Source organism: Jaculus jaculus, chromosome 5, assembly GCF_020740685.1.
Source record: "Jaculus jaculus isolate mJacJac1 chromosome 5, mJacJac1.mat.Y.cur, whole genome shotgun sequence".
Lineage (NCBI taxonomy): Eukaryota > Metazoa > Chordata > Mammalia > Rodentia > Dipodidae > Jaculus > Jaculus jaculus.
The window spans coordinates 136,562,588-136,590,301 of record NC_059106.1 but is presented as its reverse complement, the minus strand read 5'-3'; the positions used below and the strand labels follow the sequence as shown (position 1 = coordinate 136,590,301).

The following is a 27,714-nucleotide window of genomic DNA, read 5'->3' as shown; positions in this document are numbered from 1 at the left end:
GAAAATATTGTGAAAGCCATTCTTTTACACAATGACAGACTAAAATAGCCCTATATATTTTCATTAACTTTATTGTGATATATAATACACATACCACATAATTATCTTTCAAGCTATACAACACAATTTTTTATAGTATATTCACAGAATTACAGAATCACCACTGTAGTATTTCTCCGTAAATAGAAGAGCAGAGATTATTCGGGCTTGACTGTGGTAATTCCCTGATGCGGGAGAAACCATCAACAAATAATAAGGCAAGGTCCTTGCAACCAGCACAACTGAGCTCATGTGCCTGGGCCTTGGACAGAGTGATGTGATGGGTATGGGTGCCAAGTTACGAGTTCCCGGTTTGTTCCAATGTCCTTGAACCCTGAGCAACTGACACCTGTGCTTCACCTCTTTCGAGTTACTATCTCTGCTTGTCCATCCTGCGCATGGGGATGCGCACAGCGGACTGTGCCCTGGCAACCATCTCTATTCCACCTCCTAGACTGATGGGAATTCAACCCAGGCTCTGGATTAAAGGTCCTCTGGACTAGCTCTGCCACGTGCTCTCAGATACTGCAAGAACCCAAGAGGTGTTCAGTGACTATCTGTGAATTATGACCCACTAGAGTTCCCATCAATACTGTATATGTAAGATTAAAGGAGCTGGTGAGGTATTTAATGGCATTCATCATTTATCAATTAAAAACAGTTCTCCAAGAATTAATGCACCCGAGAACCTCACATATTCCTGGGCTCTCTCAGTAACTATCATACTATGCTATGAATGTAAGTTTATTTTTATTCTAAGAGCACATCCAGAGGCATAGGAAGCACATTCAAAAGATCTCACCAATCAAATCATGAGAAAGATGATCCAAAGGGGAGCTTTTGCTCACCAATTATTTATTTATTTATTCATTATTATTATTATTATTATATTGCTTTGATTTTGGAGCAATCTCACTTTGGACTTTTGGATTACATCAGTGGGTTTTACCAGACCCCAGCACAGGAGACAAAATGTAGAAATCCGAATCACAGTTTACTGCCAGGCGGCCCTGCCAAGCTCTGCCAATCCTTCAGAGGCGGGTTTCCGTGCGCAGCCAGCTTCTTCAGGTAGTCACTGGGCTCCAGTTGAGGGACATCAGGGTTCTGTGTGTAATACTTCTGCAGCTTCTCCAGAACCACAGGCAAGCCAACCGTGGCGGCATAGAACATGGGCCCGCCCCTGTACCTCGGCCACCCATAGCCAGACAAGTAGATGATATCGATTTGCTCTGGGCTGGCCGCCATCCCTTCTCCCAGGATACGAAATCCCTCGTTGATAAGGGAATACAGGCAGCGCTCGAGGATCTCCTCCTGGCTGATGGAACGGGGCTCAAGATGGTGGGTTTCTCTGTACTGCGACAGGAACTCGGAAAGCCAGGGGTCAGGTCTGTGAACCCTACCCAACGGCTTGTCATACCGATACCAACCCTTACCTGTCTTCTGGCCAAATCGCCCTGATTCACAGAGCATATCCGCAAGCGGGCAGTACCTCACATTGCCCCGCTTTCGGGCAGGAGTTCCTGGTGGCAATGCAGGGCCAGTAAGGCCCTGACCCTGGCGACCTTTCCAACCCACATCCAAACCTGCAAGGTCAGATGTTCTAAAGGGTCCCATTTTAAAGCCAAACTCTTCCAGCACCCCATCTATGTCCTCTGGCTTGCTGCCTTCCTCTAATAAGAAATGTGCCTGGTCGTAATAAGGCGCCAGCATTCGATTGCCAACAAATCCATAACAGTTGCCTACAACTACTGCGATCTTCTGAATCTTTTTGGATAAGTCCATGATGGTGGCAATGGTCGTGGGGGAAGAGTGGCGGCTGGGAATGACCTCCAACAACTTCATGACATGAGCTGGTGAGAAGAAGTGGGTGCCAATGACCAAGTGAGGACGATCAGTGGCAGCAGCGATCGCATCCACGTCTAGGGCTGACGTGTTGGTGCACAGAAGAGCTTCCGGTCTGCACACAGATGACAGGTCAGCAAAGACCTGCTTCTTCAGGTTCATGTCCTCAAACACTGCTTCCACCACTAAGTCCACGCTGGACAGCTCCTCCATTGACGAGGAGAACGTGAGTGTTGGTTTTGTCCACGCTCGCCCACTCTGCTGCATTTTGGAGGCCTCCCTTTCCAACATGGATGTTATTACTTCCTCAGCAACTTCCAGCTGCTTTGGGTCTGACTCTACAGCAACCACCGGGATCCCAGCCTTTGCAAAACACACGGCAATGCCTCGGCCCATGGTGCCCAAGCCTGAGAGTTAAGAGAGAAAGAAAAGGAGAATGATTCCATGGTGTGAAAAATCACTCTCTGGTAAAAGTCACCCATGGGAAAGTTGCATTTTAAAATAAAAAGTTTCTCAGTATTTTAAGGGTGTGCTTAGCATGTGTCAAGCCTTGGGTTTAACTCCTAATACCAAAAAGAAAACAAAAATATTGAAAGGAATGTTTTATCTATATAAGTTTATGTACTGCTAAATGCTTTAGAGGAAATAAAAACCAGTATAACTCAATTTATCAAAACTAATACACAAGTTAAATAATGTTGCAGTACATACAATCTATACACAAAAGAAAATATTTCTCTACATACTATCAATACACATTCTGTATGAAATTAAGAGACAATTCCACCCACAATAGTATCCAAGATAATAAGATAGGGCTGGAGAGATTGCTCAGTGGTTAAGGCATCTGCCTGTAAAGCCTAACAACCCAGTAGGCACATAAACCCAGGTACACAAAGTAGCGCATGTGTCTGGAGTTTGTTTGCAGTAGCTAGAGGCCCTGGTGTGCCCATTCACCCCCCATCTCTCTCTCTCACTGCTTGCAAATAAAGAGTTGTTTTTTGGTGTTTTTTTTTTTTTTTTAAGAATAAGGTACTTAGGAAGAAATTTAACAAAGACAGACTTGTGCACTACAATCAGTGAAATACTATAGAAAGAAACTAAAGAAAGGTCAGGGTCTCTTCTGTGTTAAAGTGCTTGCCTGGCATGCCCAGGACACTGGGTTTGATCACTAGCAGTGAAAGGAAAGGAAGAAAAAAGAAAAGGAGGGAGCAAGGAAGAAAAAGTCCCAAATAAACTGAAAGGCATACAATGCTCATGGACCAGAAAATTTAATGTTACGATAGTAACATTATTCAAATTCATCTTTGGGGCCAATGCAAGTTCTGTAGCCTCTCAGATGTTTGATTTTTGTGTACATTAACAGCAAGTTCTAAAATGCATAAAGGAATGCATGAAAGAGTCATACCTTCTGAGAAAGAATGAGAAAACCAGAGAAGTAACTCTTCCCAATTTCAAATCTTATGACAAAATTTCCATATTCAAAATAATGTGGTACTGTCAGAAAGAGCTATTAAAGGGCTGGAGAGATGGTTTAGCAGTTAAGGTGTTTGCCTGCAAAGCCAAGGAACTTGATTTGATTCCCCAGGACCCACGTAAGCCAGATGCACAAGGGGTGCATGCATCTGGAGTTTGTTTGCGGTGCCTGAAGGCCCTGGCACATCCATTTTCTCTCTCTCTCTCTCTCTCTCTCTCTTTGTGTGTGTGTGTGTGTGTGTGTGTGTGTGTGTGTGTGTGTGTGTGTGTGTGTGTATGTGTTTCTGCCTCTTTCCCTCTCTCAAATAAATAAACAAATAAATATAATTTTTAAACAATAAAGAGCTATTAAATATATCTAGAGTCAGAAATAAACACTACACTTAGGACCAGCTGATTCTGGACAAGGATGCCAGTGGTGACATGGTCAGCTCATGGACTTGGGTGAGAATTAACAAAGCTAACATGAGTACTATATTCAACAAAGAACTTGATAGCTGATAGTACTAAGCAAATGGTAGCACTTGAAATATGCAGGTTTGGAGAATGCCAGGAATCCTCCAATGTGCTTACCAAGAACACCAACTGAGGAGATGGGTTGTGGTGACGCCGTTTGCCAAGATGCCACAGAGGGAGGTGACTGCTTATGCACACTGCTCTCAGCAAAGAAAACATACTGCAGGGCTCTGGCCTGCCCTGATTTCTGAAGGTACAAAGCCAGCTTCTCCTCCTCCTTGATGCCCAGTTTATAGGGAAGATTCACAGCGGCCTGAAGAGCTTGGATAGAGGTCTCTGGAGCGAGGAAGCCTGGGTACTGCTTTCGCACCTTGGCAAAGGCTTCACTGAAAATGCTGTCCATGTTGGGCAAGCTCGGAACTGACTTGTTCAAGAGCCGGCGGGGCTCTAGGGGTTTATCTGGAAGGAATTGTGAAAGATCAGAGCTTTATAAGTATCACATAAAGGGAACAGAATTATAAAATAATAAAAAACAGTATTAATAAATAGCTCAAATTACCAAATTAAGTACTATTTTGTTTTGTTTTTGGGTTTTCAAAGGTAGGGTCTTGCTCTAGCCCTAGCTGACCTGGGATTCACTATACTCTCAGGATTGGCCTCGAACTCACAGCAATCCTTCTACCTCAGCCTCTCAAGTGCTGGCACATCAAGGTTTTTAATGCAACTCTGATAGTAGAATCTGACAGCTTTGTAACTTCATTCTAAGGGATAGAATTTAAGAGATGTAAAGCCATGTTAAGCTACACTATTCAATTGGAAAGCTGCTTATACTGAAGTGAGGATAATTTTATAACACACTAAAGATTAATCTGTCAATCAATCTAAAATAGCCGCTAGTTAACATTTTAGGCAAGCACCTTAACCACTGAGCCATCTCTCCAGTAACATTTTAGATCCCTAATAGTAGAGACTTCTTTCTAATAATGGCAAAACTTCTAACATATCTAGAAAAGATGAAAGTGTGATGTTGTGATAATAGCCATAGATCTTAAAGGAAGAAAATTGACAGTTCATTGATAGGGTGCTTCCAGTTATAGTGAAATGATTCCCAATGCTGGTGCTTAAAAACTAAGTGATGGAAGAAAACTATTTTAAAGCAGTGATGTTGGGATTTGTGGTGTTTGTTTGTTTTTTTAATTATTTATTTATTTATTTATTTATTTATTTGAGAGCGACAGACACAGAGAGAAAGACAGATAGAGGGAGAGAGAGAGAGAATGGGCGCGCCAGGGCTTCCAGCCTCTGCAAACGAACTCCAGACGCGTGCATGCCTTGTGCATCTGGCTAGCGTGGGTCCTGGGGAACCGAGCCTCGAACCAGGGTCCTTAGGCTTCACAGGCAAGCGCTGAACCGCTAAGCCATCTCTCCAGCCCATTTGTGGTGTTTTGAATTATGTATCTCCCATAAAATCATGTGGTTTGAATGCTTGATCCCCAGCTGATGGCAATTTGGGAGGTGGAGCCTTGCTGCAGCAAGCGTGTTTGCTGGGAGTGGGCCCCGATGGCTTACTAGCCCCAGCACGGCAGTGTTAGACTAGCTCATTCCCCCACTGCTGTTGCCCACCTGCTGTTAGCAAAGAGGTGACTCCGTCCAGCCTCTGCTCAAGCCATGCCTGTCCCTGTCATCACAAGTTTGTAAGCCAAAATAAACACCTTTCCTCCTACCAGCTGCTTCTGGTTGGGTGCTTTGTGCAAGCAACAAGAAGGTAAAAGAGGGCTGGAGAGATGGCTTAGCGGTTAAGCGCTTGCCTGTGAAGCCTAAGGACCCCGGTTCGAGGCTCGATTCCCCAGGGCCCACGTAAGCCAGATGCACAAGGTGGTGCACGCATCTGGAGTTCATTTGCAGTGGCTGGAGACCCTGGCACACCAATTCTCTCTCTAATCTATCTGCCTCTTTCTCTCTGTCGCTCTCAAAATATATATATTTATATAAAAGGTAAAAGGAATAGGTTAACTGGATACACACATGCTAAATAAGTAAATCTACTTAGATCTTTATCTGGTACCACACATAAAAAGTACCCCAAGGTTGCAGGGACGTGGCTTAGCGGTTAAGAGCACACGCAGTGTGCAAACATGAAACAGGCCTGAGAGGGACCAGGACCATCTGAGTTTCAAGCACCCTCCTTGACATCTGGGCAGGTTCATGCATGCCTGTACCCCCAGTCCTATGGGGAACAGAGACCACTGCTAGAGCTCACTAAAAGGACATTTCAGGTTCAGAGAAAAGACTCTATCTCAAGGAAATATGTGGATGAGCAATGGAAAGAGACCCCTGACATTCTGCTCTGGCCTCTATACCCACACAAAGGGTATAGGCATATTCATGGCCCCCCAAACTCTATATGCAAAAAAATAAAAACTCAAGATGAATCATAAATTCATTGAACTACTAACACTATAAAAAGTTTTAGAAGAAAACAAAGGAACATCTTTGTGATTTGGGGTTTGGCACCATCTTATATGTAACACCAAAAATATAATACATCAGTGAAAACAGTAAGCAATATAATAGCATAAAAACTACAGACCGTTGGGCCGGGTGTGGTGGCGCATGCCTTTAATCCCAGCACTTGGGAGGGGAGGCAGAGGTAGGAGGATCACCATGAGTTCAAGGCCACCCTGAGACTACATAGTGAATTCCAGGTCAGCCTGAGCTAGAGTGAAATCCTACCTGGAAAAAACAAACAAACAAACAACAACAACAAAAAAAAACAACTAAAGACCTCTGTACTCCAAAGAGAACCATTAAGAGAATGAAATAACCACAGAGTGGTGTTACATATAATTACAAGACAGAATAATGTCATCTCTCTGAAGTCCATATCCTAATCCTCAGAAACTGTGACTGCTTTAAGTTACATGGAAAAAGAATTCATAGGTGTTATTCAGACTTAGGATTCTGAGGTGGACAGATTACCCTGAGTCCACCAGGTAGACCCTGTTAGAGTCTCAGAGTTCTCTGCCCATTACTCCTTTCTGTCCTCTACCACCTGACCAAGCTAGCCCTGAGGCTTGGAAGTGACCTGCTCTAGAAACTGAGATTTTGAAGGTCTCATTCCTCCACGGTCCAGCCATGGTGAAAAGACCAGCCTACTGCAGAATCTCCTCATGCCCGGACGACCTTCCCCAAGGAGGCATATACGCCCTTCCTCATTTTCCTCAAGCACGCTTTGTCTCTGGTTTCTTCCTGAGCTGAGATGCATGCCTCTTTCTCCCACCCCCCAAACTCTCTCTACTGCATGGACCTTCCTTTTCTTACTGTCATTTGCCTTTCTATCTTAGTCTCCTTCTCTTACTTGGCCCCTCACTCTCCATCCAAAGTTCTTCCTTCACCCTCCTCTCAGGTCCAGCTTGGATCCTGGGCTCCTGGGCTCCACCCTTCTTGTTCCCAACTGTGCGGAGCTTCCCACTGACCTGCCTCCTTCCTCCTGGCCTCCACCTAGTGTTCTCTGGTCCCCCCCCGCTCTCCTGCCTCTCCCCCCTGTCCTGAATTAACCTCATTCCCCCAAGAAAGCTACACAAAAGCCAAATATACAAGACATATAACTGACCTGGTGGGATCTGCTTTAATTGTCCTCCAAGGCCTAAAAGTCAACAAGAGTGAAGAACTACAACACCCTCCTCTCCAACTCCACCCCGAAGCAGCAAGATAAAATTGACCCCTATTTCCCACATGAAGTGAGGGTCTCAACTCTCGAAGGGGTGGTATGACAGATGTCTACACAGACATTAGGCTTGGAGGGAGACCCTCGTAATGTTTACAAAATACCTTTCTCTCTATTGGCAACAACTGATCTCTTAGATAGTGCTATACTTTTACTAATGTTTGCAAAATAATTTACAAACAAGAACCTTACGTTTTCTTTTTATTGAATGAGATACTCAAAAACTTGTAGCTAAATTATATCCAAATGCTAACTTTATGTTTTCCATTAGATGAAGCCATTATTTTCTTTGATATAACATCTGCTTCTCTGCATAGAGCAATCCAATTTCTTAAGTATTGTTTTGCTCTTACTAATGTATATAAAATGCTTTACAAAGGTTTTGTTTTGTGCATTTGCCAACTGAAGCCTCTAAGGACTTTGGTTAGGGTACATCTAAATGCTGTTTGTATGCTTTCCCACTGGGTAAACCTGTGGTTTCATAGAACATACAGATCTCCACTTCCAGTATGAGGTGTTGTTCAATATTGCTCTGCTCTATATGCTTTCCTATTAGGTGGAGCCTTGTTTGTTTGATTAAAAAATTTATCCTAGACAGGTGTGGTGGCGCACATCTTTAATCCCAGCACTAAGGAGGCAGAGGTAGGAGGATTGCCATGAGTTGGAGGCCACCTTGAGACTACATAGTGATTTCCAGGTCAGCCTGGGCTACAGTGATACCCTACCTCGAAAAACAAAACAAACAAAAATAAAAATTATTCTAGGGATGGAGAAATTGCCTAGTTGTAAAGACACTTGCCTGCAAAGCCTAAGAACCCATGTTCAACCCCCCAGAGCCCATATAAGCCAGACACAAGAGGTGATACACGAGCAAGGTCGCACATGCACACAAGGTGGCACATGTGTCTGGAGTTCAATTACAGTGAGTGGAGGCCCTGGCATGCCAATTCTCTCTCTCTCATATTAAAAAAAAAACTTATTATAATAGATAAAAATTGGGGGCTGGAGAGATAGCTCAGTAGTTAAGGCACTAGCCTGCAAAGTCCAAAGACCCCAATTTGATTCCCCAGTACCCACTTAAGCCAAATGTGCGAGGTGGCACAGGCATCTGGAGTTCATTTGCAGTGGCTAGAGGCCCTGGTATGCCTCTTTCTCTCTCTCTCTGTCTTCTCTCTCTCTCAAAATAAATAAATAAAATCTTTTTTTTAAAAAAAAATTGGGCCTACCTAGACAAAAATCTCATGGTTCCTATGGTTAAATAAACTAACAATAAAAATTGTTATGGTTAGTGGCTGGAGAAGTGGCTCCGCAGTTGAGGTGCTTGCCTGAGAAGCCCAAGGACCCAGGTTTGACTTCCCAGAACCCATGTAAAGCCAGACACATAAGGGGGCACACACATCTGGAGTTCATTTGCAGTGGCTGGAGGCCCTGGCATACCCATTCATTCCCTCCCTCTCTATCTCTCTGTAAATAAAAATTTTTTAAATTGTTATGATTAATATAAGCTTTCAGCTTTTTCAGTTGGACACAGTTTCAGTAGTTCTAAATATAAGAACTTCAGTCCGCACCAAGTAAGTAAAAACTTTAAGCCATCTCTATTAAAGACAATGACCTACACCTGATAACTAAAACTTCAAAATGGGTTAATGTCTTCAATACTTTCATGTTTAAATGCAATTTTAAATTGTGAAAGTTATTTCAAATGTTGCTTAAGTTATAACTTACTATACTTCATACCTCCCCTAAATAGAGACTTTTAAATTCTTTGACGCTTCTTATTCAAGGAGAAAGTGCCTTCTTTCCTTTTATAGACTCCTCATTCCCTCACCGACTGCTACACTGGTTACTGTTGCTTACAAAACAATTTTAGACTATAACACTCCTGTATGTTACATGCAACTGCCATGTCACACACAAAACTGTGTAGGTATGTGTGTGTGTGTATATATATATGTATATACATACATACATATATACATACATACATACATACATACATACATACATACGCTAGATCATGATGGTTAATAGACTTAAAATGATCCAGGGGTTTCTTTCCCACTGACTCTGCCAGCTCTCTCTCTCTCCTAAAGAGCTGCCTCTCTGCCTATTTAGCCTCATCTGTAACAGACCTCAGGAGAAAGCCTCCTGGGCACGTGGGACCACAGCTTGCCATGTGCACAAAATGCAGTGTGATGTTCGGCCAAGGGAACCAAGAGCTGAGGCTCCCAGCAGCCACGCCTGTGTCTCCCAAACTTCAACAATGGGCTCCAGCATCTACAGAGGGTTCCATGTTCCATGTTCAGAGCCAAGATTACTTTTGGGCTATATTAGCCTTTTGAAATAGGCAGCTTAGGGCTAGAGAGATGGTTCAGCACTTAAGGCACTTGCCTACAAAGCCTAACAACCCAGGCTTGACTCCCCCATAATCACATAAAGCCAAAGGCACACTAGAGCATGCATCTGGAGTTCGTTTGCAGCAGCTGGAGGCCCTGCAGCACCCATTCTCTCTCTCTCTCTCCTCACAAATGAATAAAAAATATTTTAAATAGGCATCTTATTATCTTTTGTATATGACATGCCATTTGTGACTAGCTGAGACAGCTTTTGTTCTGGGTTACAGTTCTCTGGACATGGCTCTGCTGCTTCCACTGAGCTAGAATTCACCTCTTGTGTGCTAGGGCTCCTGGTGTGCGCTGAGATTGTCGTGTTCTCCAACAACGACGGTCCAGGCCCACATCTGCCGTCTTATACATTTCATCAGAGTCAGCTGCTGTTCCCATTTTGGACTCACATTCATAGGTGCTCTTCTAGTTTTCAACCATAGCTGTTGTTCTTCAGCAAGCTGCTGAGATTCTCCAGTCAACCCTTCATCCCATGGGCTAGAGTTACAGGAGTGTCTGGCTATGCCCAGCTTTTTATTTGGATTCTGGGGGAGCTGATTTTGGTAGTCTCTGGCCTAAGAGGTCCTCATGCTTCAGCAGTAAGTACTCTTAACTTCTGGCACATCTCCCCAGCCCCCAAACAGCATAATTTTGCTTAGTGGTTTGCCAGTAGTACGACCAAAGACATGGAAGACAGAATGCACAAGTGTAACCGATGTCTATGCAGAAGATATTTCAGTGAGTCTCGCAGGATTGGAGCTCTGGAAAAGATTAGATCTCCAGAATGGTGCAAGGGAGAGCGTCCGAGCTCCAGAACTTTCCAAATTCATGAAAGACTAACCTCTGGAACTCTCCTGCCCAGAAATAGGAACAGAGCCTGGGAGGCGAGAGGTAAGTCCTAGTACCTTTATCTCGGGAGTGGGACAGCTGCCTCTAGCAGCAGCCTGAGGAGAGAAGGAAACTGATGAGAAGTTTAGTTTAAGCCATTAGTGAGCCCGCTGCATCAGCCGTCACCTCTGCTCTGATGTTACTGCGGCTGCAGCTTCCTGTGCACGCAGGCGCTCATCTGGTACTTTCATGGACCAGGGAAAAACCAGTAATATGTGAACAAGTAGTCCATTGCTTGAATAAAGGGTAAAAAACGTTCAACCTTGGACAATCCTTAAACATTTGTTAAATGAAGGGATGTAGGGGTGTGACCTGCTGGACTCTGCTGACCCAGAATAGACATACACTTTGATCATAAATCACATTAAATCTACCTATTGCCTTCAACAGATCTGTGGGCACATAGTTACTGACCTTGTCTTCAAAATTATGATCAGTATTTACTATGCATGTATATTGGTCCAACCAGGCTTCTGAGGAAAGGATCATAGAGACATCTTTAGGTCAGTTCCCATCTCTAAATACTGCTTGTCACTATCTGTCATCTGTGCTACTCAGGCCAAATGTACACCAAGACAGAGGAAATCCAGTCATACTGCTTTAAGAAGGTTGATTATACAATTATAAGATTAGCTTTAAAGTAAATCACAAGTAGGAAATTTAGCATCTCACAGCAATAATATCACAAAAGCTATTTGTAAGAGCCATAAAAAATATTCTCAGTTCTTTCTCATAGTTCATTCCCATATGTTTTCCCACAGCTTGTTCATACAGCTCATCGCCACGCTCAGGTTCTTGAAAAACATGGACAGTGTGAAGAGTAAGTTATGGAGAATTTATTAATGGAGAGTGGAAACCGTAGGGAAGAAAATGCAGGAAAGTTCTCAAGCCAAGAGGAATTCCTCCCCTCCCAGCTGGAGAAGTGCAGGAGCTTGCAAAGGACAACAGCTATGGGTTGAATGAGAGATCTGTCTCATGGAAATATGCATATAATGAAAGCTCAGGGGGTGGAGAGATGTTTTAGTGGTTAAGGCACCTGCCTGCGAAGTGCAAGGAATGAGGTTTGATTCTCCAGTACCCACATAAGCCAGATGCACAAAGTGGTGTATGCATTTGGAGTTCGTTTGCAGTGGCAGGAGGCCCTGACATGCCCATAGTCTCATTTTCTTCCTCTCTCTGTCTTTGAAAATAAATCAAAGTTTGGTTTTTTTTGTTTGTTTGTTTGTTTTTTTAAAGAAATCTAAAGCCGGGTGTTGTGGTGCACGCCTTTAATCCCAGAACTCAGGAGGCAGACATAGGAGGATCGTCATGAGTTTGAGGCCACCCTGAGACTACAGAGTGAATTCCAGGTCAGCCTGGGCTTGAGTGAGACCCTTACCTTGAAAAACCAAAATAATAATAAGAAGAAGAAGAAATAAGAAAAATAAAAAATAAATTTCAAGGAAATATGCACATGAGTGATAAGAGGACACAATTCTTTGCTGGCCTTTACAAGCATGTGCACAGGGTATAACTGCACATATATGTGCATACATCATATTACTCTCATCATATTACACACATACACTCACACACAAATTATGCTCTATTTGTTGATACAATATATCATAGACTTGATTCTAGATCAATATATTCATTTTTAACTTAAACCAAATCCTACCATGCAATGGCCCACAAGACATTTAAGGAGAACTTTATGCATGTTGAGTTTATTTCTAATCTTCTGTTATTTTTTTTTTATTACTATTGGTTACCTAAAATTTCCTGTGAAAACTTGACTGCTTCTTCAACTGGATCTGAATTGATAACCACATCCAGAATGCCAAGCTTGAGGGCTTCATCGGCCCCAACAGGTCTTCCTGAAATGAAAACCAGGAAACAAATCAAAGTCCAAGGAAAGAACAAACAAGACCATTAAGAAGGTCAGCTTTCCTGGGGAAAACATACTGAGGATTAAGCGAGAGCGCCTCACCGGCTGTGGTGAAACATTGTACATGGACACAGGGAACTTGGATTTGAACCACAGATCTCATTGTTAGAGTGACCATGAGAAACTGCCAGAATCCTTCTCTTCTCACTGCTAACTAGGGACAATTATGTTTACCATACTAATTTCAAGGAGTGGGTGAAAATAATCTGGTCTCTGTATTCTGTAAGATCCTATAGAGGGGCTGGAGAGACAACTTGGTGGGTGAACTACTTGCCACACAAGCATGAAGTCTCAAGTTCAGATTGTCATCACCCACAGAAAATGCCAGGCACAGTGGTGGCATGTGCCTGAATCACAGCGTTGGGAGGCAGAGACAGGGGAACCTGGGATATGTTGGCTAATGTGTTAACACATGTTAGCCAAATTAGTGGGTTCTGAGTTCCGTGAGAGACCCTGTCTCAAAAAGTGAAGTGGGGGCTAGAGAGATGGTTCAGTGGTTAAAGGTACTTGCCTGCAAAGCCAAAGGACACAGGTTTGATTTCCCAGGACCCACATAAAACAGATGCACAAGGTGGCACATGCATCTTTTTTTCTATTGCTTAAAATATATTTTATGGGGCTGGAGAGATGGCTTAGTGGTTAAGCGCTTGCCTGTGGAGCCTAAGGACCCTGGTTCGAGGCTCGGTTCCCCAGGTCCCATGTTAGCTAGATGCACAAGGGGGCGCACGCATCTGGAGTTCGTTTGCAGAGGCTGGAAGCCCTGGCGCGCCCATTCTCTCTCTCTCCCTCTATCTGTCTTTCTCTCTGTGTCTGTCGCTCTCAAATAAATAAATAAAAAAAAATTTAAAAAAAATATATATTTTATGTATTTGAGAAAGAGATAGACAGAGAATGGGCAAACCAGGGCCTCTAGCCACTGCAAACAAACTCCAGATGCACGTGCCACCTTGTGTATCTGGCTTACGTGGGTCCTGGAGAATTGAACCAGAATCCTTTGGCTTTGCAGGCAAATGCCTTAACCACAAACCTATTTCTCCATTTTTTAAAGATTGAAAAAAAAAAAAAAGAAAGGCCAGGCATGGTGGCACATGTCTTATAAAAAAGAGAGACCATCCTTAAAAATAAATGAAGTTAGTTAAATGGGAAAAGTACTGTTGATGCTATGCAAGGCACAGTGAAAATCACCAAGGAGAAATGAGGCTGCAGAAGCAGAGACTACTGGACAACTTATGACTCCTTCAGGGCCCTGGCAGTGGGCCACTGGCCTGTGACCCCAAGCCCAGTGCTCTGCTTCCAGATTTCCTCCTGGAGTGAGGAGTGCGGAGTAAGGGAGCAGTGTCACGTGCCCCGAGTATAAAGTCACTTGAGTGAGGGTGAATGACTCTGCCTAGCCTGAGGAAGAGGACATAAGATGGAAGATAGAAACTTGGATTGATGTCTGGGACAACAAAGCAGGAAAACATGAAGTACCCACAGTAGGGACTAATTGTTCTCAGTTGCAATGAGTCTACAGTCTTGAATCTGAGAAGAAAGGGCAGAAGAAGGCTGGAGAGATGGCTTAGCTGTTAAGCGCTTGCCTATGAAGCCTAAGGACCCCGGTTTGAGGCTCGATTCCCCAGGTCCCACATTAGCCAGATGCACAAGGGGGCACACGCATCTGGAGTTCATTTGCAGTGGCTGGAGGCCCTAGCGCACCCATTCTCTCTCTCTCTCTCTCTCTCTCTCTCTCTCTCTCTCTCTCTGCCTCTTTCTCTCTGTCTGTTGCTCTCAAATAAATAAAAATTTAAAAACAAAGGGCAGAAGATGGTGAATGGGTTCAGTGTCTACAACATCCTAACACTTGGTTAGGCTCAGTTCTGTGCGTCCAGTTCTAACCCTCTCCCCGCGACTGAGCCTGGTTTGATGACGGCCACACTTGGTGGAGATGACATCACTGTAGGAAGAGCTCTGTGTGGAGCTGCTCTGAGAAGATGCCCAGGCAACAGAGACAAGGAGTTCTCTTCACTAAACTCTTCTTCCAATTCACTTCATTGGTCCCTCTTGGGACTTAAAAATATTTTTTCTTTATAATGTTTTGCAGGTATCATTCTAAAGTTTCTAAAAATTATCAATTGATTCAGATAGGTGTAGGATTTCAGAGCCATCTTTCTTATAGTTCCTGTAACCTGTTCTATGCAAATGAAAAGAACATCACCACGTGACATTCCTGATGTTGTTATATCTTGTCTTTATCGTGTTAAAATACTGACATTTCCTTCTACAGAGAGAGAGGGGGGCATTTTGCTTGTAAAGCCTCTAACCCAGGTGAGATTCCCCATTACTCAGTTGCACATAGTGAGCAGGCATGCAGAATTGACAAGAGAGATTGTATGGGCACACCATTTTTTGGAAATAAAAAATATTTTAAAATATATAAAATAATTAACAAAATACTGAAATAGTATTTGGTTAACAAGCCCATACTAATTTACTTCATTTCTAGTTGTCAAGAGAGCAAGGTTTTGGGCTGGGGAGATGGTGCAGAGATTAAAGGCATTTGCTTGTAAAGCCTGCCACTCCAAGTTCACTTCCCCAGATCCCATAGGAAGACAGATGCATAAAGTGACACATACACCCAAAGCTTGATCTCAGAAGTAAGCACATGTGTGTGCTCTTTCTCTCTCTCTCTCACACACACACACACAAGTAAATACATGGAAGTATTTCTAAATAAAGAAAAAAAAAGAAAGTAGGATTTTTGTGTGTGTATTTTCCCCAAATTTTCTTCCCTGTCAGATCTGAAACAAAGCAAAACAAAACCAATAGGGTCAAAATTTTTCCTTATATTCCCCAATACTCTCTAATTTCTGTAAAACAGAGTTACACATGCATTTTACATCATGATGATTTCTTCTAGTACTTCACATTTTGTTTTCCTTTTTCTTTTTTTTAAATTTTATTTTAGTTTTGGTTTTTCTAGCTCAAGCTGGCCTGCAATTCACTATGTAGTCTCAGGGTGGTCTTGAACTCATGGTGATCCTCCTACCTCTGCCTCCCGAGTGCTGGGATTAAAGGCGTGCAGCACCACGCCCCACTTCATTTTCTTTTTTACTGAGTAAAATGTTTCATGTTCTTTCAATTATTATAGCATGTGGGTTTTAGGTATCCTCTTATGAATTCTACATTTAATTCTTAAAATAGTTCATGTTCTTGATGCTGAAGAGATGGCTAAGTGGTTAGGCTGCTTCCTGTGCAAGCACATGGGCCTGAGTCTGCCCAAGTCCAAGTCTCCAGAACCCACGTAAAGAGCTAAGCGCGGCTGTGCAGCTGTAACCTCAGTCTCACAGGGGACCACGGGCCTGGAGGAGTTCATGGAAACACAACAAACTCAGGGATCAGTAAGGGACTCCAGCTCACCTAAGGGCAGACCCAAAAAGTGGCACAAGAGACACTGCCTTGCCCTCCCCATCCCACACACCAATAACTTAAAAAAAAATTTTTTTGAAGTTCACTTTCCTTAAAAAAGTAGTTATGGGGAGGCTGGAGAGAGGGCTTAGCAGTTAAGGTATCTGCCTGCCAAGCCAAAGAATCCCGGTTCAACTCTCCAGGATCAATGTAAGCCAGATGCACAAGGGGGGCACATGCATCTGGAGTTCGTTTGCAGAGACTGGAGGCCTGGCATGCCCATTCTTTCTCCCCCCCCCCTCTCCAATAAATAAATATTTTTTAAAGTAGGATTCTTCTCTTCAATTCTAAAAGACCCAAGTCTGGGTCTCTAGATAGGCTTTCCCATTTTCTGGAACCTCCCTTTGCTTCCCTTGGGCAAGAGTCCTGCATTCATTCCTTCTCTTGAATTATATCTATAATCACCATGATAAAATCTTTCTAAAATTCAATAAAATAAGATCTAGTCATATCACTTTCTGAGCACACTGCATTTGTTATTGTCCTTAATCTTCACTGTATCACCAGATGGTGGGTAATATATCATCATACATAAGTAAGAAATCTAAGGAACAGAAAGGAAAAATGGCTAACCCAATAACTCAAAATAAATTAATACTGCTTGGCATGAATGGTTGTCTATGCTCCTTAATCTAACTGTATCTCAACTGAAATATTTTTTTGCTGTTTTTGGCATTGTTGGAGATCAAATGTAGAGCTGGCTTCACACATCGTAGGACAAGCATGTTCACCGAGCCAGACACCAGATATTCTCCTCTGGCTTCCACACAAAGACCACTGTATGCATGCCACACATGTATATGCAAGCCAAGTACAAAGATAAATAAATATAATTTCTAAACTAGAAATGAACATAAGGTGCCACATGTGCAGATCAGGGTCTGTGAATACTCACTTCAACCAGAATACAGCCTATGTACAAACACCAGCTTGTATATGCAGTTACATATTATGCTCCCACATCGCACTGGATCGCCATGGTAAATCCCAGTAAGTTCTCAAGGAAGGAATTTGTTCTTTTAAGCAAATGAGAAAATTTCGAATCAAAGAAGTTTCCACATCCCCTCACACTAGTGAGTAGTCAGTGACCAAGCCAGGAGTATTCTAGATGCTGGTTCAGTTCTTCATAGTGATCAAGACAGCTCCTGGCAGTTTCCACTGACCTGAGGTCATTAAGTCCAGAGATGCAGGAATTCCAATGAGTCTGGGGAGAAGCTGGGTCCCTCTTCCTCCAGGAAGTACTCCCAGTGTGACTTCCGGAAAGCCAACAAGAGCCTAGGAGAGACTGAAGTTAGAAAAGCCATTGCAAAGAGACAATAGGAATAGACTGAAGCAAGAAACCCCAAGGATTTCCTGTACTACAGAAGACATTGTTTCACTGAGCTCAGCAAGAGTTTCCACAGGATAAATCAGTATTTGAATTTCATCAACAGCAGCAGCAGAGCTGTGCCGAGTTCTCCTGCTCACACACACCCTGAACTACTACTGGCACATCATTTCTTTGACTCTATTCTAGCCTGCTTCAGACAGCAACAACAGCCTCTTCCAGCAGTTTTCAGGGTCCCCGCAAGGACCAGAAAGCACATCGAGACAGGATAAAACTCGAAGAACAAGAGAGAATAGTAGCAAGTTACAATACTGATATAGGAATTCTTCCACCTCAATTATACAAAGAACTTTTATAAATTAATAAAAGGGCAATTTATTAATAATGGACCAATGGCCTGAGCACATAATTCTCTAAAGAAAGAATACACGTGGCGAAAGACACATACAAAGATGCTCAGTATCATTAGTCACTAAGGAATGCACAGCGAAAACAGAAGAAGACCCAACTTGACATCTACTAGAATGAACATAATTGTTAAAAAAAAAAAAAAAAGACTGTAACAAGATTTACAGAGGATTAAAGAGACAGAGAATCCTTACAACATGGTGGGTGTAGACTCTTTGGAAAATAATCTGGTAATCCCTTAAGGGTTAAATACAGACTTACCATATGATAGACCTATACACATCACCAAATGAGAATACAAATGAAACATTTTTTAAATTATTTATTTGAGAGAGAGAGGGAGGGAGGGAAAGAAATAGGTAGGTAGAGGGGAGAGAGAAAATGGGGATGCCAGTGCCTCTAGCCAATGTAAACAAACTACAGATGTGTGTGCTCCCTTGTGAATCTGGCTTATGTGGGTCCTGGGGATTGAACCTGGGGCCTTTGGCTTTACAGGCAAGTGCCTTAACCACTAAGCCATCTCTCCGGCCCATGAAATATTATTTTAATTCCATTTTCTTATCTCATGTAAAAAAGAACATTATAAAATACAATCACTATAAATCTGTGCTGAGGGGAGGGGCACATGAAATAAAGACAGAATCTGTGACAATTACCTCATAATAGGACATGACAGGAGCAAGGCAGCAAAAAATTTAATATACTATTTAAATAAACTTGGCGCTAAACTGTCACATATTAAACTATAAATTGTAGTCAGTTGTGGTGGTACACACCAGTAAGAAATTGCTGAAGAGGCAGAGGCAAGAGGATCAGGAGTTCAAGGCCAGAATGGGCTACAAATATATATATGTATGTGTGTGTCTGTCTGTGTGTGTGTGCCTGTATACACACATAAAAAAACAGGAGGACTGGGGAGATGGCTTAGTGGTTAAAGGTGGTTGCTTACAAAGCCTGAGGGCTCATGTTCAATTCCCCAGTACCCACATAAAGCCAGATTCATAAAGTAGTACTTGTTTATTTGCAGGGCAATAAGCCCTGGTTCTCTCTCTCTCTCTCTCTCTCTCTCTCTCTCTCTCTCTCTCTCTCCTGAATTTAAGGAATTACAAGAACATTATAACAGAGGCATAAAGACAGACGTAGAACACAGAACTAATACAAAGTGGCTGAGGTCATTTTATTTAAACCAGAGAACTACTAAATGTAAATGAACACGAAACTGCAGAACAGATAGAAGGTTCAGAGTCACAGCTCCTGTCGACGCGAAGGGACGCACGTCCCACCTGAGCAATCGCTGGCTTTGCACGCTGAGCAACAGCACTGGACGTGCTCAAGACCTGTTCACCAGCCACTAACCATCCAGAGCTGCAGCCCCGATGCTTATTGGTGACTTTCTACAAAAAAAAAACCCCGGGCGCCGCCTCTCCGTGGAGCACCAGGGCTTACCTCTGCATGGGCGATGCGGTAGTGACAGCCCAGAGCCAGCTCCAGTCCCCCTCCTAAGGCCACGCCTTGGATGGCTGCCATGACAGGCTTCTCATACCGTTGTATCTCATCCACTACAACTCCCAGAGGAATGCCAGGGGGCGACCTGCTATTGATAGCGACACCTAATGGACACAAAAACCAGGAGAGAAGAGGGCTCAGAAGGATATGGACTTTGTCATTTAACACAAGGGGCCTTGATCACTCTTACAAAGGCTCAGAGAAGCCAGGTGTGGTGGCTCACGCCTTTAATCCCAGCATTCGGGAGGCAGAGGTAGGAGGATCGCCATGAGTTCAAGGTCACCCTGAGAATTCCAGGTCAGCTTGGCTACAGCAAGACTGTACCTCAAAATACCAAAAAAAAAAAAAAAAATGCTCACACCATATGAGACCAGGTGATACTATCTCCATAGTCTGTAGACAGAAGCTTAGAAAATAGAGACAGAAAGGAGAAAATACCAGCTCTTTACCAGCAGAGAGAGAACACTCACACTCACATAGGACCCTCAAAGGTCTGTATTTTCCTATGACAAACAGCAACTCTAATATTAGGGAAACTTAAAAACTGGGAGATGTGTCGAGCAAGTCTGTACAAGATCATTATTCTGAAACCAAGCCAGTCCTTCACATTGTTGGTGACATTACTCATCAACTCAATTCACAACAATTTAACCCATTTATTTTGTTAAGAGCACAAGTTATCACAATACAAAGAATTATGGCGAAACCCATATTTGTGAGTTATCAGTTAGCCAACTAGTTTAGAATCAGGCAGGGTTGGGTTAAGTCTTTAATCTCTGTACTCAGGAGGATCACCATGATTTCAAAGACATCCTAAACTACAAAGGGAGTCCCAGGTCAACTTGGAAAGGAGACGGACTCTCTCAAAAAAACAAAAAGAAAAAGAAAAAGGAAAACAAACAAACAAAACTTTATATGACCCTCATTTTAACACTACTGTCACTGAGTTATTACCCACAAGGACAACAAAAAAACTCTTGATCATAATCTGCCTGTATTCTAGAGATGTGGGAGAGATTAGACAAATTACCTGCACAGAATTTGTCATCTGCTCCAGATATCACGATGGCTTTGATTGTAGGGTCTGATAAAGAGTTCTCTAGTCCCTCTCTGATTCCACTGAGTACAGCCGAGCTCGAAAAAGCAATTATTTGAAGCAAATTATTCAAACTTAAATTCCTCATGTTTTAGTTTTACCTTCACTAACAGTGAACAACAGGACAAAAATAATGGATAAAAACTGCAGATACTTATCACATAAATGTTCATTCATTTGTTACATTTATACTTACTATCCATTGAGTGATGACATGATAAAATGAATCTGCTTTTATAGCAGGGTGATTTTACTCCACTCTGTTGTAACACTGACCAACAAATCAGTGGAAATCCATTTAAAGTACCTGTGTGTTCATACATGTGACAGTCCTCGTGTACATGTGCTGAGATTACAGGCACTACTCCCGTGTCCTCGTGTACATGTGTGCTGGGACTGCAGACACTGCTCCAGTGTCCTCGTGTACATGTGAGCTGGGATTGCAGACTCTGCTCCAGTGTCCTCGTGTACATGTGAGCTGGGATTGCAGACACTGCTCCAGTGTCCTCGTGTACATGTGAGCTGGGACTGCAGACACTGCTCCAGTGTCCTCGTGTACATGTGAGCTGGGACTGCAGACTCTGCTCCAGTGTCCTCGTGTACATGTGAGCTGGGACTGTAGACACTGCTCCAGTGTCCTCGTGTACATGTGTGCTGGGACTGCAGACTCTGCTCCAGTGTCCTCGTGTACATGTGTGCTGGGACTGCAGACTCTGCTCCAGTGTCCTCGTGTACATGTGAGCTGGGACTGCAGACTCTGCTCCAGTGTCCTCGTGTACATGTGTGCTGGGACTGCAGACTCTGCTCCAGTGTCCTCGTGTACATGTGTGCTGGGACTGCAGACTCTGCTCCAGTGTCCTCGTGTACATGTGTGCTGGGACTGCAGACTCTGCTCCAGTGTCCTCGTGTACATGTGTGCTGGGACTGCAGACTCTGCTCCAGTGTCCTCGTGTACATGTGTGCTGGGACTGCAGACTCTGCTCCAGTGTCCTCGTGTACATGTGTGCTGGGACTGCAGACTCTGCTCCAGTGTCCTCGTGTACATGTGAGCTGGGACTGCAGACTCTGCTCCAGTGTCCTCGTGTACATGTGAGCTGGGACTGCAGACTCTGCTCCAGTGTCCTCGTGTACATGTGAGCTGGGACTGTAGACACTGCTCCAGTGTCCTCGTGTACATGTGTGCTGGGACTGCAGACTCTGCTCCAGTGTCCTCGTGTACATGTGTGCTGGGACTGCAGACTCTGCTCCAGTGTCCTCGTGTACATGTGAGCTGGGACTGCAGACTCTGCTCCAGTGTCCTCGTGTACATGTGAGCTGGGACTGCAGACTCTGCTCCAGTGTCCTCGTGTACATGTGAGCTGGGACTGCAGACTCTGCTCCAGTGTCCTCGTGTACATGTGTGCTGGGACTGCAGACTCTGCTCCAGTGTCCTCGTGTACATGTGAGCTGGGACTGCAGACTCTGCTCCAGTGTCCTCGTGTACATGTGTGCTGGGACTGCAGACTCTGCTCCAGTGTCCTCGTGTACATGTGTGCTGGGACTGCAGACTCTGCTCCAGTGTCCTCGTGTACATGTGTGCTGGGACTGCAGACTCTGCTCCAGTGTCCTCGTGTACATGTGTGCTGGGACTGCAGACTCTGCTCCAGTGTCCTCGTGTACATGTGAGCTGGGACTGCAGACTCTGCTCCAGTGTCCTCGTGTACATGTGAGCTGGGACTGCAGACACTGCTCCAGTGTCCTCGTGTACATGTGTGCTGGGACTGCAGACTCTGCTCCAGTGTCCTCGTGTACATGTGTGCTGGGACTGCAGACTCTGCTCCAGTGTCCTCGTGTACATGTGTGCTGGGACTGCAGACTCTGCTCCAGTGTCCTCGTGTACATGTGGCTGGGACTGCAGACACTGCTCCAGTGTCCTCGTGTACATGTGTGCTGGGATTGCAGACACTGCTCCAGTGTCCTCGTGTACATGTGGCTGGGACTTCAGACTCTGCTCCAGTGTCCTCATATACATGTGTCCTGGCACTGCAGACACTGCTCCAGTGTCCTCATGTACATGTGGCTGGGACTGCAGACACTGCTCCAGTGTCCTCGTGTACATGTGGCTGGGACTGCAGACTCTGCTCCAGTGTCCTCGTGTACATGTGTCCTGGCACTGCAGACACTGCTCCAGTGTCCTCGTGTACATGTGTGCTGGGATTGCAGACTCTGCTCCAGTGTCCTCATGTACATGTGTCCTGGCACTGCAGACACTGCTCCAGTGTCCTCGTGTACATGTGGCTGGGACTGCAGACTCTGCTCCAGTGTCCTCGTGTACATGTGTGCTGGGATTGCAGACACTGCTCCAGTGTCCTCGTGTACATGTGTGCTGGGATTGCAGACTCTGCTCCAGTGTCCTCGTGTACATGTGTCCTGGCACTGAAGACTCTGCTCCAAGGTTCTCGTGTACATGTGGCTGGTACTGCAGACACTGCTCCAGTGTCCTCGTGTACATGTGTCCTGGCACTGCAGACACTGCTCCAGTGTCCTCGTGTACATGTGTCCTGTCACTGCAGACACTGCTCCAGGGTTCTCGTGTACATGTCGGCTGGGACTGCAGTCACTGCTCCAGGGTTCTCATGTACATGTGGCTGGGACTGCAGACACTGCTCCAGTGTCCTTGTGTACATGTCGGCTGGGACTGCAGACTCTGCTCCAATGTCCTTGTGTACATGTCGGCTGGGACTGCAGACTCTGCTCCAGTGTCCTCGTGTACATGTCGGCTGGGACTGCAGACTCTGCTCCAGTGTCCTTGTGTACATGTCGGCTGGGACTGCAGACTCTGCTTCAGTGTCCTCATGTACTTGTGTGCTGGAATGCGGACACCAGCTGAGAGAGAGGTTGACAGGGAAGGCAGAGAGATAATGGTCCACCAGGGCCGCCCCCCCTGCACCGCAGACTAATTCCAGATATATGCACCACCTTTTGCCTCTGGCTTACATGGGTCCTGGGGTATCAAACTTAGGTTTCTGGCCTTCACAAGCTAGTGCCTCAACCACTAATACACGTCTTCAGCCCCTTAGCCAATTTTTTAGTAGTACATACCATGCAGCCAAGTACTGAGTTACCTGATAGGCAAACAGAGGTGCACTAAGGTGAAAGCTGTAATAAAGGTGTAAGGAAAGTGACAGAGCAGGTCAGAGGGGACAATTCTTCAATTTGTCTTAGTGGCCAAATGGAACGAAAGGGCATGTACACACGCTGCTAGTATCTTACAAATGCACTCTTTTTTACCTTCTCAAAGTGTTAAAATATCTGCTTGTTTATCTGGACACGAGGCACCACAAAACAGAGACCACATGTCCCACCTGCTTTGTTGTAAGGTCGACCCAAGGGACAAATTAAAAAAAAATTATTTATTTATTTGCAAACACAGACAGTGTGTATGTCAGGGCCTCCTGGTTCTGAAAACTCCAGGTGCATGCACCACCTTGTGCATCTGGCTTTATGTGGGTACTGGGGAATCGGACTCAGGCCTTTGGGCTCTGAAAGCAAGTGCCTTAACTGCTGAGCCATTTCTCCAGCCCCCAAAGCACTCATGTGATACAGCATGTTAGGCATCTATAATTCTAAGGAGGAGTCCTGTTAAAGAATGGGTATGATTTCCTAGTTGTCCCTCCCTGCTCCTGGCAAGAATGCAGAGGTAATGGAGAGATAGGAGAACCCCTCTTGGACAAGAGGCAGAAGCCCTGCACTGAGGAGAGCAGAGCAAACCGACAGGCTGTGGTCACTGCTAACTGTCAAGCAGACACCTTCTAGGATGCCACTACCAGAGGAATTAATTTGCTCTGATTTAATTTCCAAATATTGTGAGTTTTCTATATGAGACAGAATAACTTAATCTTAACAAACTTGGGGGGAAAAAAGCATGAGACAAGAACCTCAAGAGAGTTTTCCTAGTGGCAGTATTTAGAGGAGTCATCCACAGAAAAGATAGCTAATACCAAGATGGATGACTACCACAGAGGAACAGAGATGTGAGCCTAGGGAAGATTCTCTGCGTCTGTCTGCAGTTAAGATGGAAAGGCTCAGCACAGCAATCCAGAGGAAGGGAGTCCAGTCACAAACACCACATGCCAAGAAGAGGGTTAACCTGGTCAAAGCATAATAAAGGAGGAAGGTATAGGGAAACGGAAAGGAAGAATATCAGGCAACTATAGTCAACTTCAGCTATTCCTGGAATTCTATGTGTTCCAGGTAAAATCTCAGTCCTTTTGTATGCAGGATGAAAATAATTATCAATGCAAACAGAACAACAAACAAAGACATGCTAAGGGCCTGGAGAGATGGCTGAGCAGTTAAGGCATTTGCCTGCAAAGCCTAAGGACCCATGTTTGACTCTCCAGGTCCCACATAAGCTAGGCACACAGTGAAGCAAGCATGCAATGTTGCACATGTGCACAAGGGGGCGCACGTATCTGGAGTTCGACTGCAGTGGCTGGAGGCCCTAGTATGCCCATTCTCTCTCTCTCTCTCTCTCAATCTCTCTCTCTCATTAAAAAAAAAAAGCAAAAGCCAGTCTGTTGGGTTTGCCTCAAAAAAAAAAAAAAAAAAAAAGAGGCATGCTAAGATCAACAATGCATTAAAACCTCAAGGAAGCCGGGCAGGGTAGCACACGTCTTTAATCCCAGCACTCAGCAGGAGGCAGAGGTAAGTGGATCACCTTGAGTTCAAGGCTACCCTGAGACTCCATAGTGAATTCCAGATCAACCTGAGCTAGAGTGAAACCCTTCCTCAAAAACAAAACAAACAACAGTAACAAAAAAAAAAAAAAAAAACCTCAGGGAATAAAGTACAAAGTTGCCCTTATGCACAATAATTACCTTTCAACTAGTTACTTTTCACCACATAATCAAGATAAAAATGAAACAAACTCCTGCTTTTGAGTGGTAAAGCAGAAATCAAAGAAAGAGCCTCACCCATTATATAATATTCAGAAATCCAAAACTTACCACTACAGCCGTGTACATGTAAAATCCTCTTATGTTCAAGGTCAACAGCTAGTAAACATAATGTATACAAGGCATCATTTCTTTTTTATTTTATTTTATTTTATTTATTTGCAAGTAGAGAGAGACAGAGATAGAAAGAAGAGAGACAGGCACAGAGAGAATGGGCACACCAGGGCCTCCAGCCACTGCCAACGAACTCCAGACACATGTACCTCCTTGTGCATCTGGCTTACGTGGTACTGGGAAATCGAACGTGGGTTCTTTGGCTTTACAGGCAAGCACCTTAACCGCTAAGCCACCTGTCCAGCCCACAAAGCACCATTTCTAAACTGTTTATCACAACCTAGGAAACACATGCTACTGTAAATAGTTTATACTGTATATGGGTAGGGAATAATGACAAGGAAAAAAGATTACATGCTCATTACAGACCAATATCATGGCCATTATTCATTTTCTATCAATAGCTTGGTCGCAATGGGGAACCCAGAGATACCAGGACAAACAGTATTTCCTCCTGGGGAAAGGCCTCACAATGAGCCAAAATGAGCTGCATCAGACCTCTGAGGAGAAGAGGACTTGCACATTCCAACCCACCCTTCCTAGGACCTTTATTATATTCCATTCCATTTAGAAAAATTCGTATACAGAAAAAAAGGGAAGAGAAAAAGGTTATAACCAACACAGCTTCAGCGGGGACAGCAGAATGAGGGAGACCTCAGTCGGCCAGCAAAGCCCAGCCCGCAGGGACCCCCCCATACTGCCTGGTGGGAACGGGCTCTGAGAAGATCTTTGATCTGTGCTGGCAATGTTGGCTGTTTGTTTGTCTGTTGTTTCACGACAACAGGCCTATCCTTTGAATACTTAAAAGCAAAAAAACAAAAACCTAAAGTTCACCACATCAAATTTGTGGCAGACGCCTTTAATCCCAACACTCCAGAGGCAGAGGTAGGAGGAGGCCACCCTGAGACTACATAGCGAATTCCAGGTCAGCCTGGGCTACAGGGAGACCCTACCTCGAAAAACAAACAAACAAAAATAAATAGTGAACAAGTTGGAATGTACTCCATCTCCGTGTTCCTTACTAAAAACCAAAATCACAATCAGGTTTGGTAGTTCGTACCTTTTCTCCCAGCATTGGAAAGGCTAAGGTAGGAGGCTGGCCTGGGCTTACAGTGAGTTCCAGCCCAGCCTGGGCTACAGTGGCGTTGTTCCTCAAAAGCAAGAATCGGAACCGAGGGTTCTGCGAAGCCAAAGTTGCAAACGCAGGAGGAGCAGCAGCAGGTGGAGGCGGACAGACCAGGCGCTTGCGAGTCCAGCGCCCCCACCAGCCTCACTCTGCCTCAGTTTCCCAACTTGACCCAGACCCAAGCGCCACCACCGCCCCGTCCCCGCCGCCCGTGCAGGCGACCGAGCCGGTACCTGAGCGCGTTGACCGGCGGGTTTCGGAGGCGGATCAACGCCAGCGAGTGGGGCAGCCTCAAGTACTCAGCCATGTCCGGGTCCTCCGAGTCCGCTCTGGTCCTCCTCGGCCCGGGGGGCCGCCGCTTTAATGAGCCCAGAGGATGCGGGGCCAATGGGAGCCAGCACCGCCTCCGCCAGGATGCTCCTCCCACCCACTCCTCCCAGGATGCTCCTCCAAGATGCTCCTCCAAGATGATCCTCTAGGATACTCCTTCCACCCGCTCCTCCCAAGATGCTCCTCCCAACCTGATCCTCCTGCCCACTGTTCCCACTCGCTCCTCCCATGGACCCATCCCTGCTCTACAGAGCCTTGGACTCATAGTTTATCCGACATGGCCAAGGCAGGTGGCGTTGCCCAGGTTACTCGCCCAAATGATCCTGGTACTAATTTCAACCACATGTTTACAAATCAGTTGGCTTCCCAGTGTTACACCGAAATCTGTTTTTGGTCTGCTCATTCTCTTTTTCTTCTGTCCTCCTAGTGGCTGGGCTTTCTCATGCTTCATCAAAGAGCGGTGCACCTATTATGTGCTGGACCTAGGCTGTAGACTAAAGATAAATCCGACTCTTCTCTTTCCTCCCAAAGCTCAGCTGAGTGTGTTTTGTTGGCTGTGGTAAGGAGATGACTCAACAGATAAAGGCCGCTGCCTGCCTGCCTGCTTACTTGTAAAGCCTACTGGCCCAGGTTCAATTTCCCAGCCACCAGGCTCTTGAGGAAACCTACAGCCCACACAGCACC

The 27,714-nt window shown here is 44.7% G+C and overlaps 1 protein-coding gene across 1 annotated transcript; it reads right to left on the bottom strand.

The window, feature by feature from the left end:
* Positions 1 to 943: 943 nt before the first annotated feature.
* Positions 944 to 27,007, bottom strand: LOC101602288 (peroxisomal bifunctional enzyme). The gene is made up of 7 exons (XM_045150395.1): positions 26,934 to 27,007; positions 20,458 to 20,561; positions 19,368 to 19,531; positions 17,350 to 17,461; positions 12,567 to 12,671; positions 3,931 to 4,272; positions 944 to 2,288 (listed from the first exon to the last, which is right to left on the bottom strand). The coding sequence occupies exons 1-7, from the start codon at positions 27,005 to 27,007 to the stop codon at positions 1,027 to 1,029; spliced, it is 2,163 nt and encodes a 720-aa protein (XP_045006330.1). The 3' UTR covers positions 944 to 1,026.
* Between the last annotated feature and the right edge of the window lie 707 nt (positions 27,008 to 27,714).

What these genes read in the sequence shown, in the direction of transcription:
- LOC101602288 (XM_045150395.1), bottom strand. Translation starts at nt 27,007, where the DNA reads ATGGCTGAGTACTTGAGGCTGCCCCACTCGCTGGCGTTGATCCGCCTC. An exon ending in CCGCCGGTCAACGCGCTCAG is followed by an intron (nt 20,562 to 26,933) that starts GTACCGGCTCGG and finishes TGCTTTTTCGAG; the next exon opens with CTCGGCTGTACTCAGTGGAA. An exon ending in GTTTTCACAGGAAATTTTAG is followed by an intron (nt 4,273 to 12,566) that starts GTAACCAATAGT and finishes AATTCCTTCCAG; the next exon opens with ATAAACCCCTAGAGCCCCGC.